Consider the following 16,288-nt stretch of genomic DNA (forward strand, 5'->3'; position numbering starts at 1 on the left):
TCTATAAATAAATAAATACAGTTATATGTATAATTTTAGTAAAGCGAATAATTTATACGTACTGTTTTGAAACTTGTTCTTCGTGCATCCTAGTGAATCACGGCTGTCTTCATGTTGCCAGATTAGATCTACCTCGTTATTTCTGGTGACTTCGTAGTACTCCTCTGCATGGAAATTCCATTTTACTTAACGTATTCGCTACTGATGGTCCTTTAGATTGCCGCCTTCTTTATGGTTTCCTATTAAACAGTTTTGTAGAAAGTCTAGTTATATGTGCATATTCGCAGGAATTGCCAGTTCAAAAAATTGTATCTTATGAATTCTAATAGCTACTGCCAAGCCGTGCTTCAAGACCCTTTCGACTAATTTGTATTTTCACCAGAGTAGATGCGGGTTCCCTTTCCCTACACCCTCGCTAACACTGGCTACTACCATTTTAAAAAATTCCTGCCAGTCTGCCAAATCTATGAATTAAAGATTTTTTTGTAACTTTGTTTTAAATTTTTTATAACTTTGAACGTGCTAGTGAAACGGAGTACCCTTCCTTCCTTCTGTTGGCCTGTGGGATTTCTTGTAAATTTCCTCGGCTCATATATTTTCCAGTTGCATTGTTTCATTTCCTTTTCAATTTATAGGAATCCTTTACAACATAAAGCAATGTTCTTTGATACAAATCCCTCGTCAACTGTTGATTGGCAGATTTCTTTCTTAGCCTTTCACTTGGTTTTTAACTCTGGGTTTGTGTCTTGTGTGGGCAAATTTTCTAGTCCTGTCCTTGATAGTTTTTGATCTTGCCATCATTCTGGGAGACGGACAGTTGAAATAAAAATTAATGAAAATACAAATGGGAGTGAAAATTTGAGAAAAGTGATAGGCGATGATAACACTGACACATTTTCATTGCAAAATTGCCCTATTTCATTAAACCTTTGAGGCTGTGATTGCAAGAATCACACTATCTATTTACCGTCAGGAAAGAAAAGGTGCTGATAAGTTAAACCGAAACGTTATTGACTGATGCATCCTCATTTCAGAAATGTGAAACTGAGAAAGAATACGCATCTTGAAATTGATCATTTCTTAAAGCTGAAATATGCACGAGGTGAAACTTAAAAGTATATAAATGGGCACACAATGAAAAGTCAGTCCGAATGAGTAAATCAAGGGGGACGTCTGGGTGGCTCAGTCAGTCAAATGGCCAAGTCGTGATTTGGGCTCAGGTCAGGATCTCACAGTTCATGAGTTTGAGCCCTGCACTGGACTCTGTGTTATTAGCACAGAGCCTGCTTGGGATTCTTTCTCTCCCTCTTTCTCCACCCTTCCCCCGCTCTCCCTCCCCCACCCCCCTCCCCCCGCCATCTCTCAAAATAAGTAAGTAAATGAACCTCCATGTACCCATCACTGAACTTTTAACTGTGGCCAATTTCATCCGTACCAGTGGTTCTAAAAGTGTAGTCCTGGACTAGTGACATCACCACTGCGGAGCATTGGTTGGAAATACAGATGTCTAGCTTTTGAAAGAATCTGACAAAATGTCTACTTCTGCAAGATCTGCTACATCAGAAACTCGGGGGGTAGAAGCCATCAGTCTGTTTTAACAAGCCCGCCAGGTGATTCTGATGACTGCCAAAGCTCGAGAACCACTATAAAAACCATGCTGTCCGATCTCTGTGGGAGTATTTTCAAGCAAATGTTATCATTGTATTTGTAAATACTTTAGAAGCGATTTTCTTTTAAACATAGTATCTCACAAATTGGCACGACATTTAGAGAGTGGCCAGCTGATCGGTACCAATACTTAAATATTTTACCCTTTGACCTCCTAATTCTACTCCTAGAGACCTACTTAACTGGACAGGTGCTTCATGAGGTCTATACAAAGATGCTCATCGCAGTGCCTCAGATGGAGAAAATTTGGAGATACCACAGGCCTAATCGTGAGGGCTTGGCTGAGTAAGTTGTTTTATCCACTGATGGAATGCTAGGGAATCATTACAGATGATGATGTCATTGATATTACTGTTAAGTAGGAAAAGTAGTTTTCAAAAGAAGAATTGGCCCTGTTTTCTTTTTCCTGTGTGATGTGTGTGTACGTATTTGTGTGACAGAAAATGTGCTTATGTTGTGTGTATGGGTTTATGTTGTATGTATAGAAGACTGCAATGTTCTATACCAAAACATTTAATAGTTGGAAGATGTGATTTTCATTCATTCCACCCTCCTCCTTCCTGATTTTTTTTTTCCTTTTTGCAGTGGGACATGTATTTCTGTAATGGAGAAAAAATAATTGAATTTTGAAAAGAAATCCATTGAAATGATCACCTCTGGATGAATTTCTGTTGAAATGATAATCTCTTCTTGGCTTTCCAAATGGACACCTGTTGGATTCAAAGAGCTATGCCATTATTGGAGCAGATCTCCGAGATTCACCTGAACTCGAAGAGAAGCTAAAGAAATGTAACGTGAATCCACAGTGAGATCTTGTTTTAACCTCTTACGCGTTTGTGATTTCATGCGAATACGAAATAAGGTCAGGTGAAAGTGCAGCATGATACCCGTGTTCCGTTTTTAATTCTGAAATGTTTATCATTTCATTGCTAAGAGGGAGGTTTTCTAAGTCTTTGAGAAGCAATGTTTCTCCTGTTTTCACATCAGAATCACGTGTATTGCTTTTATAACATACTGATGCCTGATACCATAAAGTTTGAGAGAAGATAATTATATGTATAGAAACCTATAACTGCAGGGCGCCTGGGTGGCTCAGTTGGTTAAGCGTCCAACTCTTGATTTCCGCTCAGGTCATGATCTCACGGTTGGGGAGATGGAGCCCCATGTCAGGCTTTGCGCGGAGAGCTTGGAGATTATATTAAGTATGCGTGTGAAAGCAGTTGAACGGAAATTGGCGCATAAGCTATAATCTGTAGATTATGACAGTTGCGGTGGTAACCAGCAGCAACCCGCTGCGAACGTAGAAACACACCATTTGGGCAAATGTGCTACATAGCCAGGGAAATAATCACTTACAAATCAGGAGAGCTCTTGGGATGCCTGCGTGGCTCAGTTGGTTAAGCATCCAACTTCTGATTTCGGCTCAGGTCGTGATCTCCTGGTTCATGAGATTGAGCCTCACATTGGGCTCTGTGCTGACACAGCCTGCTTGGGATTCTCCCTCCCTCTCTCTCTGCTCCTCCCCTGCTTGCCCTCTGTCTCTCTCAAAATAAGTAAATACACTTAAAAAAAAATTAATCAGGGGAGCTCTTGATAGGCAAGTTTGCCTCAGTCCTGGAGATCTACAAAATGGATAAGGAACAGCGGCTATCACAAGTATTAGAATTACATTCATAGTTCTCTGGGGTTCATTTGTGCTCTGTGTTTTCCTCCGTGGGCTGTTTTTGCTTCGCTTAGACTTCTCTTCTGAAAAGTATTAATCCTGTTTTTAATATTGGCGAAGGCTGCCTCTTAAAAATACACTGTAAACGTGTTTAACTTTTTACTTTCAAATAATTCAAATTTGTAAAAAAAAGTTGCAAAAGTTGTACAGGAAATTCCCACGTAGCCTTCTCCACCTGGCTTCCCCCCATGTGGTAATACCGTATGTAATAGTCGGTGCCTTTTGCATTAAAAAGGTTTTTGGAGGGGCACCTGGGCAGCTCAGTCGGTTAAGCATCCGACTTCAGCTCAGTTCATGATCTCATGGTTCGTGGGTTCGAGCCCTGCATCAGGCTCTGTGCTGACAGCTTGGAGCCTGGAGGCCTGGAGCCTGCTTCAGATCCTGTGTCTCCCTCTCTCTCTCTGCCCCTCCCCGGCTTGTGCTCTGTCTCTCAAAAATAAATAAACATTTTTAAAAATTTTTTAAATAAATAAAAACGTTTTTGGAACTGTTTTTCTCTAATTACCAACCTATTGAGGTTTTGAAACTTTTTTCCCACTCACTCACTTTTTCTAATCGTTCCTATTGATATAATCTGGGGTTTTAGACTTGGGTTAAAAAATATTGCTTACTTTAAACTTCCTTTTAATGTTTTTCTTTCTGATTTTCAACTTCATCTGCAACTTGGACTTCATTGTCTGTCCTCTGGATTTAGTTCTCTCATTCTTTGTACCATGACCCAGTTGGGTCCAGAGAGCATTTGTAGATATATGCATACATATGTGTGTGTGTATTTGTATACACATACATATATTCTTATTTTGGAGAGAGAGAAAGAGAGCATGTGCAAGTCAGGGAGAGGGGTAGAGGAAACGAGAGAGAGAGATAAGATCCCAAGCAGGCTGCATGCTCAGCATGGAGCGCAACACCGGGCTCAATCCCAGAACCCTGGGATCATGACCTGAGCCGAAATCAAGAGTCAGATGCTCAAGTGACCGAGGTACCCAGGCGCACCTGGATATATATTTTTAATTTCTTTTAGTGTTTATTTATTTTTGAGAGAGAGTGTGAGCACGAGCCGGGGAGGAGCAGAGAGAAAGGGAGACACCGAATCCGAAGCAGGCCCCAGGCTCGGAGCGGTGAGCAGAGCCCGATGTGGGGCTCGAAGCCATGGACTGTGAGATTATGACTTGAGCTGAAGTTGGATGCTTAACCGACTGAGCCACCCAGGCACCCCTGGATGTATATTTTTAAGTCACTTGAGTTATACAACATTTCCTTGTCAAAAAAAGAAAAAAAAAAAAAAAAAAGGAAATCCTGATGAACAGTAACAGTGGATAGTCGGGACTGTCAGGTCAAAGCCAGCAGCACTTGTGGGTAGCCTTTCTCTCTAGCGATCATGAGTCCAGGCACTGAGTCTAACCGCATGGGTTACATTCTGACACTAACGTACACGATGTTCTTTTCAGCAAATCTCTTGGGTATTTTCAGTTCAGACAATTTACTTGTTTTGAAATTCCCCGCCAATAAAAATAGGCAAAAGTAACCTACTTGCTTTGTGAGAAAAATAGCAACCAGCCATGAGGAACAGCAGCGTAAAGGGGCAGAGAAGGAGGAGGATCCAGTAAAGGAGTCAGAAGGAGCCGGAATAAATCAGCAGAGCTCACATGATTTAGGGCTGCCTGTGTTCCCTTCCAACTGTAAAGCGTTTAGAGATTTCTGTAGGAGTTTATTGCTTTTCCTGTTTCGTAATTTGTTCGTTACTTCGGGTCTGGTAACTCAGACCGCATACTAATGTGTCATTGGCTGAAGACTGTTCGTGTTGTTTTTAATTCTTGATGATAAAAGTTTGTGTAAGAAGAATTAGATTCTGTTAAAGGCATAGCAGTATTTCTGCATTTTATCAGTCAGCTTTTGATGTGTACCAAAATCTCTGCAGCCTCAGCGGTCTCGAACAACTCACAATTCAGAGCAGTTCACAAGTTGCTCAGGTTTGTGTGAGGGGACCATTTGGACTGGGCTTAGCTGGGTGGTTCTTCCACTGGAGCCAGCTGCAGCTGAGGTCCCCTGGGGTTCACTCCTGTAGCTGGGGTCCCCTGGGGTTCCCTCCTATGTGGATGCCTCATTCTCACGCACAGGGCCTCCCCTCCGATAGCAAGCCAGCTTGGGTTCATTGCCACACGGGTTCAGACTTCCTAGCAAGAGGGCAAGGGCCAACGTGCAAGTGATTTTCAGCTTCCGCTTGCGTCGTGTTTGCTACTGTTGTATTGGCCACAGCAAGTTACAGGCCTAACCCAGATTCCAGGGGAAGGGAACTAGACTGTCTCGGAGCAAGGGGTCTGCAGGGCCACCTCGTCACCATGTGCGGGCATGCCGGGGGAGAATTTGTAGCAAGCCAGACAAAACCTTGCTCAGTGCTCACGTTGTTACGGTCTGAAACTTTGGGTCACGACGGGGCTCTCCACCTCTTACCGCCCTGATAGTTGACGTGCTATCCGGGGCTTCTCCTCTTCCTGCGGTGTGCACCCCAGGGTTTTCCTGCCCTGCCAGCACTATCCGTGGCTGCCGAAGTGAATCTTGACCATGGACCCAGTCACTTGGGAGCAAGCCTGGGGATGTGTCCGTTTTCACTGAATTCGGCAATTTCCTAACAAATGCAAACCATCAGCCTCCTCAGGTGTACTAATTGCTCACATGCCTTCCATGATTTCCTAATCAGTATTTTAAAATGACAAAAACCACATGAATGATGAAAAAAACTTTTTTTTTAATATTTATTTATTTTTTAGAGAGAGAGCGAGCAGGGGAGGGGTAGAGAGACAGACACAATCCCAAGCAGGTTCCATGCTGTGAGCACAGAGCCCAGTGCGGGGCTCAAACCCACAAACTGTGAGATCATGACCTGAGCCAAAAATCAAGAGTCGGTCGCTTACCGACCGAGGCTCCCTGAGTGATGCAAATTTCAGTACTGATATAATAAGGGTAGCGAACTTGTAGAAGTTGCTTGCTATACAGCTGGCACCTTCCATGAGTGTGACCTGTATTAACCTACTTGTCACGTAACCAGGGTGTGGCGGGTGTGGCCGGTGAGGGGACCGAAGCACAGAGGGATTGGACAGCTTGCTGCCCACGGCCGCACGGCCTCACGGCTGGTAAGTTTCAGGCCAGGATTCAGACCCAGGCAGGAAGACGACGGAGCACGTGCTCACAGGCACCCAGTGTGACCATTCATGCCACGTAAGCCTCACACGTCCACCGACAGAGAGTGATGCTGCTTCTTGCCTGCCACCGTTGTCACGGGAGCTCTGGGAATCATTTCGTATAGTAAACTGTTGACGTTTGGGGACAAAGTAATACTAGTGCGCGGTGTATTATGTATGTTTTGTGACATTTGTGCGTATAGATACGTTAATGGTTTTTTTGAAGTGGTAAATGGGGGGCACATGGGTGGCTCAGTCAGCTAAGCATCTGGTTTTGGCTCAGGTCATGATCTCACGGCTCATGAGTTCGAGCCCCACGTCGAGCTCTGGGCTCACAGCTCGGAGCCTGGAGCCTGCTTCGCATTCTGGGGTTCCCTCTCTCTCTGCCCCTCCCCTCGTTCATGCTCTGTCTCTCTCAAAAATGAATAAACATCGTAAGAAGGGGGTTTTAAATGGTTTCTCATTAGATAAGTAACACCACATGCAAAACTTCAAAAAAAAAATCAAATAGTACAAAAGGGTATGCAGGGAAAGGTAAGTCTCACTTCTACCCCGGACCTTAGTGAGTCCTCCAACCTGGGAAGCAACACTGCCAGATTCCAGAATTATTCTGCGCATATATAAATGTAGCTAGAGATTTTTTTTTCTTAAGGGCAGACAGGAGCATGTTATGCACAGCCCTCTGTACTGTACTTTTCGAGAGTCTGTTATCTGAGAATCATTCCACATCTGTATCTGTGTCTGTGTGTCTACGTCTGTACCTACATCTACTTGGATGTCCTCTTGCTGTTTTCATGGCAATGTGATATTTCATTGAACGACCATGCCACAACTGCTTTAACCCCAGCGGATGGGCATGTGAGTCCTTTCCGTCATAGGTCCCGTTACACATCACGCTGCGGAGTAAACCCTCTTGCACCTGGCGTGCACGTGGGAGTCTACCTGTGGAGCAGCCGCTCAGTGGTCTGACCGGCTCCCGGGCCGAGCGCACACCGCCCGGTTGCCCCGCAGGGGGCGGCAGCAGACGACGCTCTCGTCAGCCCCGCGTGCCGGGCCCGCACCCGACTCCGTTGACTGCACTGGGTATTAGCAAACATCAGCCTTGACGGCTCAGAAACAGAATACTGTTGTCTGATTTTGCGTATTCGAGAAGCCCTTCTGGCATCGCCCAGCCTCCTCTTTCCCTTCCCAGGTGAACATGGACGACCGACCGGTTCGGACAGATCGTGATCGAAAACCGGCGGAGGCGACAGTGTGACCTGGCGGGAGTGGAGACCTGCAAGCCGTGAGAGTCACAGGTCGGAGAGCAGGGCGGGGACATCCTTTGGTACCCTTAACCCCCCAGGGAAGGGCACACTCCCTTCTCAGATCAGAGAATGTGAGAAGCCCTGTCGCGTGCCCACCTGAACAGGCAGCTGGGGTTCCACGTGGGCCGCTGGCTCGTCACGCTAAAGAAGTCCAAGACCTGGGCCGCCATCTTGGTTTGGAAAATACACATTCCCATTTCCCATACCTTATTAGTCCAAGTTTTCAGTGTGCATATTTGCAAACAACATGAACGTAGAGGGAACAGTAGGACGAAAACCCACGTCCCATCAGCCAACTTTGGTGACTCACATCTTTCAATATTGTTTTATTTATCCCCGTTTTTTGTCGGTGTTGTCATCGGAATATTTTAAGGCACATCCAGAGAGTATAGCATTACCCCCATAAAGACTTCCATGTGAATCTCCTACCAGTAAGCATTTTCTTCCCCCACCCCGGGATAATGGTAACATCATCATTGTACCTCACACAGCAGCCGAAACTCCTCCATAGCACCTACTCCACAGTCCGTGTTTGGATTTCCCCAGTTGTTTAAAAAAAAAAAAAACAGAAAAAAATTCTATAGGTGGTGTGTTTGAAACAGGATCCAAACTTGGTCCAGACTTTGCACTTGACACGTTGCTTACGTTTCTTAGAATCTGTAATAGAGAGTTTAAATATCTTTTATTTATTATTTTTTAGTTTGTTTGGTTTTCTCTTTTTTTTTGCTGAGGAGACACCACCCACCCCTGCCCCTATTAAATAGGTGGGATATGTCACATTACGCCTCGAACGCATTCAAACACTCTTGCTCACGGAGAAGTTCCTTGCTTTATTTCTCTTTAAATATACATTAGTGACTTTTCTCCCATGATAACAATGCATGTTCGGTGTAGAAAATTGGAAAAGAAAAAGAAGAAAGATGGGGGCTGGGACGGGCTTTTGAAAAAGGAGTCATCTGAGACAAGTTCTCATGTGCTCCAAGAGTGCCTTGGAGTTGTGCAACAGTGCCTCGTACCTTGCCTTTTCTCTCCGCTGCACATTCTAGAAAGAACGGCTCCTGTCGAATGGGTGGGAAACAACATCAGCCGTCGACGTGCTGGAAGCGTACAGCAGACTGCCTCAAGCTGAAGCGAGCAGGTGCGGATTGGCGAGAGTTAGTTTCACGGCGAACAATTCTGATTGATTAAAGGCATAACTGTCTTTAATGTAAACACAAACACAAAACAAACCTCAAACCTCCAACCCTCACTAGATATACTTGAACCATGTTAATCTGCTAATACAGGCTAAACCACAGCACCTTGAGAGGAACTCATTAGCCATTAACGGAGATAGGGTTTGTGCCAAAGCAGGTTATTTTGGTCAAAACGAGCCGTCACACCTGTCGCACTCCCAGAGCACCCTGTGCGGTGGCAATTCTGCACAATCCCTGTGTTTTGCAGATTTTTTCTTTGAACTTATTTTTATTTTAAGAGAGAGAGCAGAGCGCGAGTGGGGAAGGGGCAGCGAGAGAGGGAGAGAGAGAATCCCAAGCCGGCTCTATGATGTCAGTGCAGAGTCCGAGGTGAGGGCCTTGAACCCATGAACCGTGAGGTCGTGACCTGAGCCAAAATCAAGAGTCGGACGCTTAACCGACCGAGCCACCCAGGCGCCTCTTTGTGTATATATTTTAAAGCTTATATTTAAATGCTCTTTTGAAAAAAATCATACAAGCACATGATAAAACAAAACAGAAGAAGGCAGTGTAGAGTACGAAGACCACCCTTCCATCCTGCTCCCCTCACCACGAGTCTCCCACCTTCTCTCAAGACACGAGTGCCCTTGTCTGTTCTTCCAGAAGTGAGCTACGCGTGTGGAAGCACGTATGTCCCCCACTTGCTCTTGACGTAGATAGTAGCGTACTCTGCACGTTATTTACTCTACAGTTTGCTTTTCGAATTCCACGGTGAGCCTTAGAGACTGTGCCAGGTCGGTGCACACAGACCCATCGCATTCTTTCAGATAGCTGCATATCCTCCAGCTGTGTGAGTGTGCCATAACCTCTTGAACCCAGCTCTCCTCGGTTACAGCTGTGATGCAGCTGTGAGGCTGCAGTCAATATTCTGGAACGTACATCTTTGTACATATAGGGTAAACTCTTAAAGGCAGAACTGCTGAGTGGAAGGGTGTACATTTTAAATGCGGGGTGGGGGGGGGCACCTGGCTGGCTCAGTCGGTAGAGCATGCAACTGACTCTTGATCTCAGGGTCGTGAGTTCAAGCCCCACATTGGGTGTGGGGCCTACTTAAGAAAGAAAAAAAAAAAAAGGAGGGGGCCTGGGTGGCTCTGTCAGTTAAGCATCTGACTTCCGCTCAGGTCACCATCTTGCAGTCTGTGAGTTTGAGCCCTGCGTCAGGCTCTATGCTGACAGAGAGGGGATTGTTGGGGGGGGGGGGGGGGCGGCAGGTAAGCATCTTCATGATGAAACAAGGCGTTCCTTGAAACTGGCAAACTCTTGAGGCCCCCGTGGATGTTCTAAGAAAGGGACAGGAGCAGACAGTTGCCACCTGCCTCCTGTGGGAATTCTGCAGTCCTCAAACTGCCTGCAAGGTTTGGGGCTTCAAGGGTTCAAGGAGGTTGTGCATATTTATTACTAACGTGGGATGTGGGAGAGAGAACACTGATGTGAAACCTAGTCTAGTTAAAGGTTATCGAGCCCAAGCAACATTTCTGAAAGTCTGAAAGTGAAGCTGAAATATACGATAAAAGCCAATGAGGAAATATTACTAAGAATAAGATTGTCAGGGCTCCTGGGTGGCTCAGTTGGTTAAGTGTCCAATTTTGGCTCAGCTCATGAATTCACGGTTCAGGAGTTCAAGCCCCATATTGGGCTGTGTGCTGACAGCTCAGAGCCTGGAGCCTGCTTCAGATTCTGTGTCTCCCTCTCTCTCTGCCCCTCCCCTGCTCACATTCTCTCTCTCTCTCTCTCTCTCTCTCTCTCTCTCTCTCTCTCTCAAAAATAAAATAAACATTAAAAAGAAAAATGAAAAAAAAAGAATATGATTATCTAATAATTCTTAAAAAAAACAAACCCTCCTACTCTTAATAAAAACTTCTGGTCCTTAAAAAAAACAACAACAACAAAAAAAACGTGCTCTTAGAATCTTCTACCTGCAGGTGGCTGTCATAATTTAGAAGGATATTCTGACATGGGCTGGCATAGCACCAGTTTTCTAAGCTATGCCGGCTCCTCTCTATGGGAAGAGACAGAAAGTCACCCGGGAGCAGATTGCTGGTCTTCAGGGGCTCAGGTGAAAAGACCTGCCGAAGGTCATGGAATGAGAAGCAAGGACACAAGCAAGGAGGCTTAAGAGAAACCTCAGTGCAGAAGGGTTCTGTCTTTCCCGGCGTGCTCTGGGGTGGGTGGAGACGGAACGGGGTTGAGGCCGAGTGAAGGGATGTGTACAAAGGGTCCCAGGCCTTCTGGAAGAAACCCCCAGCCCCAAAGTTAGGGAAGCCTGTGAGAGACGAAGTGCAGTGGCCCCGGCCGAGGTCCCTCAGGAAATATCCCTCCTGCAGGGCAGAAAAGTCCAGGCTGATCACAGGCCACCTCAGGGCCTCAGGGTGGTCCTGACAGGTCTGGTCACCGTCACTGAGACTCTAAGTCCTTCAGGAGCCAACTCAGCCCAGAAGTGGAGGATGATAGCATGAGAGGCAAGAAGTGGAAACTCTAGGCTGTTGCCGGCAGGGCCTGTCCCATCAAGGACACCGTCATAGCAGCGAGCGACAGGCCCGCAGCCTGCCCGGGACCCGTGACCAGGCTGCAGTGCCGGTGGACCGGCCAGGCCAGCCAGCGCCTCCCCCACCCCACCCCGACACCTGGCACTTGAAAGCAGGACAGCCCCATTTGAACTTCACAACATGACACCGAAGTTCCAGATCCCCTTTTTATCACCGTGCAACCCAACTGCTTTTCTTTCCTGCTCGGGACCATGCCGATCAGTCTCATCGTGTCTCAGATCATACATACAGACGTACGTACACAGATCTGCTTCAGTTCTCGCCGATGAGGCTTTGTTTTGTTTTCCTCTTTAAGCAAAGCACTTTAAGAAGATTTTATTTTGTTACCTGTAACAGATCTTCACTGAGGACTTCTGTTTTCTCAGCTCTGTGGGAAAAAATGAAAAGCTCAGAGTCAGAAATCCAGAAATGCAAAGGAACTCGTGAAATGTAATAATGACTATCCCAGAGTTTAAAACAAAACAGCTAGGGACGGACGCCTGGGTGGCTCGGTCGGTTGAGGGTTCAACTCTTGACTTCAGCTCAGGTCATGATCCAGGGTCGTGGGATCAAACCCCACGTCGGGCTCTGTGTGGAGGGTGGCGCCTGCTTGGGGTCCTCTCCATCTCCCTCGGCCCCTGTCTCCCCCCGTTCCCCGCTTGTGTATGCATGCTCTCGCTCTCTAAAATAAAAAAATAAAAAATAAACAAAACAGTCAGAAATGAATAATAACATGGGGAGAAATTCCACCAATGTTGACATCAGAGGGCTCCGTGAGCAAAACCAAAGAAAAAAAACCAGCAAACAAAAGTCTGCAAAGAATAGCAACCCCAAACAAGAACAAAGCCTCAAGACCAGTGGCTCCCAGACCTGGGCGTGGATAGAATCACGGAGGGTGGGGAGTGTGCTGATTTAAAATGCCAGTTTCCAGGCCTCACCTCTGTTCAAAAGCAGGTCTGGAACAAGATCCTGCTTCTTTAAGAGGCCCTTTCCTCCCAGAATTCCATGGCCGAGACCCACAGGCCACCCTTGCAGAAAAGACTGCTCTAGAGTCGCCTCGCTGGCTCAGTCGGTAGAATGTGCAACTCTAGATCTGGGGGTCATGAGTTTGAGCCCCACATTGGGCATGGAGCCTACTTCAAATAAATTAAAAAAATAAAATAAAAAAAGACCGCTGTAGAGAAGCCGAACCTTCAGTTTCTAAAATGATCATTTCTGAGCTGCACAGCCTTACTGAAACAAGTTTGTCACAAATCCAGGAACGTGATTCAATACTACACACACAAATAGTAACAACTGAGTACTCCTTCCTTCAGGCATCTCATCTTTACTTTAAAAAGAAACAAAGTATTTTCACAGCTTTCTCCCACTCATGCTTTCCAATTATCATTAACTATGTAGACCTTTCCAGAAAGCCGACCTGGCGGCCATCAACCGGCAGAGGAACATCCTGAGTTGCTCGAGCCTCAGTTGCCAGATCACGGTACTTTCCGAGGACTCCTCTGCAGTCCAAAGGGGTAGCACTGTTACTGTACGTAATACCCAGGATGATGGCAATCGAGGTGCCATAGTGGGACTTCTGGTTCAAACAGCGATTTAAGTCGAGTCATTTGACACCCCTGTAATCAAGTCATTTGATTACAAAGCAAATCAATGTATTTCTTATCCTTGTTTTCATTTTACCAACCAGACTCTTTGCTTTCAATTTAGAGGTACTTAACCTAAAAAGGTATCTGGAGACTGAAATCTATGTGGAACATATTATGCGAAAATGTTAACATACAGCTTGAAAATAAGTTGACACTATGTTTCCTGCCTTTATGGACACTCAGCCACATATTACATTGATAAAATTAATTTTAGAAAGAGATCCAATATCTCTTCTTAATCAGGTTTATTTCTGGGCTTTCTAGTCTGTTCCATTCATGTATCTTTTTTACGCCAATACCATCCTATTTTGATGACTACTGCTTTGCAATATACAGCCAACCCTTGACCAACATAGGAGTTAGGGGTGTTGACCCTGTGCAGTGAGAAATTGGCACGTAACTTTTAACTCCCTGAAAATTTAACTACTAGTAGCTACTGTTGACCAGAAACATCACTGAGAACATAAATAGTTGGCTAACATGTATTATATGTTATGTGCATTATTTAATGTATTCTTACAATAAAGAAAGTTAGAAAATGTAATTACTTTTTAAAATTTTTTAATATTTACTTTTGAGAGAGAGAGAGAGAGAGAGAGAGAGAGAGAGAGAGAGAGTGTGTGTGTAGGTGAGGGACAGAGAGAGGGAGACAGAATCCAAACCAGGCTTCAGACTCTGAGCTGTTAGCACAGAGCCCAATGCAGGGTTCGAACTCACGAACTGCGAGACCATGACCTGAGTCGAAGTTGGACGCTTAACCGACTGAGCCAGCCAGGCACCCCTAGAAAGAAAATGTTACTAAGCAAATTGTATGGAAGAGAAAGTACATCTACAGTATAGTACTGTAAAAAATCTGCATATAAGTGGACCCGTGCAATTCAAACCCACGTTGTTCAAGGATCAAGGAGTTTGAAATCGGGAAGTGTGACGCCTCCAGCCTTGTTCTTCTAGCTCAGGATTGCTTTTGCTGTTTCAGTCGTTTGTGGTTCCATGTGGATTTTACAATCGTTTTTCTTTTTTTTGTGAAGAATGCCATTAGAATGTTGATAGGAACTGTACTGAATCTGTAGACAGCTTTGGGTAGTATGGAGGTTTTAATAATATTAAATCGTCTACACCATGAATACAGGCTATCTGGGAAGATTACTTTTCGTGACGAATCATGAGTCTGGAATGTAACATACAAATTGGGGTGGCTCCTTCACACAAAGATACCCCCATTGGTCTATGCTATCCCCACCTTAATTTTAGGGAACCACCATGGTCCCTACCTCCCCCAATATGTGCTCCAAATGACTCGATCTTTCTCATCACTGTGTCTGGTCCAAGGCTCAGCCCTTTCTATGCTGAACTGTTTGGGAGTGTTCATCTTTACCAGAGAATGTGCCAGTAGAATTTTTACCCAGGGAAAGTCTAGCAATTACTCAGAATACTGGCCACGGTGCCCATTCAAAGAGTGTATTAGCCACAGAAACTTGGTTTTTACGGAGATGTGATTTTTTTTTTAAGTTTACTTATTTATTTTGAGAGAGCCAGGGAGAGTGTGAATAGGGGAGGGGCAGAGAGAGAGGGAGAATCCCAAGCAGGCTCCTCGAGATCAGTGCACAGAATCTGATGCAGGGCTCAATCTCACAATCTGAACCACGAGATCTTTCAACTGATCGATAACACAGCTTTATACATTAAAGATATTAATGCACCGTGGTGTCTGCTCCTGTTTCCAACTAGTCATTGGCCATAATTTTAATTATGAGATAGGCAGACAGAAGTTTAATTCTTGTGTGGTTAAGTTTACAATGGTGGTTTTATTTGCATGGTTATCTTTTATTGTTCATTCTCTGTACTTTTATGCCAGAGCATGAAGAACTTTCCATCTTTTCCTCCATTCTGTGGTTCTGGGTTTTCACTTGAAACTCTTCATCCGTTTGGAATCGACTTTGGCCCCTAATGGTGAGGTAAAATCTAACCCGCCTGCTTTTTCCAGTGCTAACCTGTTGTTTCATACTGTTTCCTCCCTGTCTTCTGACGCCCCCTTACCTCATGCCGCCTTCTTAAATCTCCCAGGGCCGGTTCCCAGGTGGTAGCAGGAGCCCCGTCTCACCAGCGTGGGAGCGCAGCCGGGAGGCTCGGGCGGCCAAGGTCAGACAGAGAGCTGGGGGACCACACGGACTCAAGTCCAGTTACTCTTTACTAGACTCCAGCTGCCCCACAGGAGTCTTCGTTTTCTTAAGCCCTCACCTGAAAGCTTTGAAAACATTATGGAACGGACTGACTATCAAAAGAAGCCGATTATTCAGGGAAAGTAATTTCATGGGATCGCCAGAGCTCATCATGGAGAATATCCCATCTCAGCTTTTCTGGGCAAGGCTCTCACAGACGTCAAGTGTGTGTTCTGGAGAACAGCGGAACACCACCCACCTACACGGGAGGTAGACACCTGTAAACAGCGCTTCTCCACAGATGTGTTTCTAGCGTGGGGGCCGTGACTACACATCTCTCCAGGAACTAGCCCGGGGTTCTTGTCCATGGGCTTGAAGAGGTCTGTGGAGTCCGTGAAATTCTCTGCCAATTTGTGTGTGTGGATGATTTTTTGGGGGGGAAGAGGCCGTCAGAACCTCCCTGTAACATCTACAGGGAGCAAGGTTTCTATTCCTAAAGACTGTTCTAAGAGTCAAAGGCTGCAGTTAAGTCCACTGCCCTGTGACCTGCTGATCACTTCTTCAGCAGTTATATTAACATATATTGCCGGGGCGCCTGGGTGGCTCAGTCAATTAAGCATCCGACGTCAGCTCCTGTCACGATCTCGCGATCTGTAGGTTTGAGCCCCGTGTTGGGCTCTGTGCTGACAGCTCAGAGCCCGGAGCCTGCTTCGGATTCTGTGTCTCCCTCTCTCTCTGCCCCTCCCCTGCTCACATTTTTTTTCTCTCTCTCTCTCAAAAATAAAAACCTTTTAAAAATTAAAACTAACGAACAAATAAAAACCTATTGCCACATAGGCTCCA

General features: G+C 45.5%; 1 protein-coding gene and 1 long non-coding RNA gene across 2 annotated transcripts in view; one reads left to right on the forward strand and one right to left on the reverse strand.

Moving 5' to 3' along the window:
• Positions 1-16,288, reverse strand: part of LOC109256512 (uncharacterized) — a 130,977-nt gene that overhangs the window by 84,942 nt on the left and 29,747 nt on the right. The window contains exons 3-4 of the mRNA XM_053893525.1: positions 11,986-12,025; positions 8,894-9,002 (exon numbers count right to left, since the gene is read on the reverse strand). Of these exons, the coding sequence (XP_053749500.1) occupies positions 8,894-9,002; positions 11,986-12,025 (149 nt within the window). The remainder of the gene's footprint in view (positions 1-8,893; positions 9,003-11,985; positions 12,026-16,288) is intronic.
• On the forward strand, positions 14,864-16,217 carry LOC128774452 (uncharacterized). Its single transcript, XR_008419017.1, has 2 exons — positions 14,864-15,236; positions 15,351-16,217. It is a non-coding gene; the product is annotated as an uncharacterized LOC128774452 (long non-coding RNA).

The sequence above is a fragment of the Panthera pardus genome, unplaced genomic scaffold (genome assembly GCF_024362965.1).
Source record: "Panthera pardus isolate Hobbes unplaced genomic scaffold, ASM2436296v1 HiC_scaffold_319, whole genome shotgun sequence".
Classification (NCBI taxonomy): Eukaryota; Metazoa; Chordata; class Mammalia; order Carnivora; family Felidae; genus Panthera; species Panthera pardus.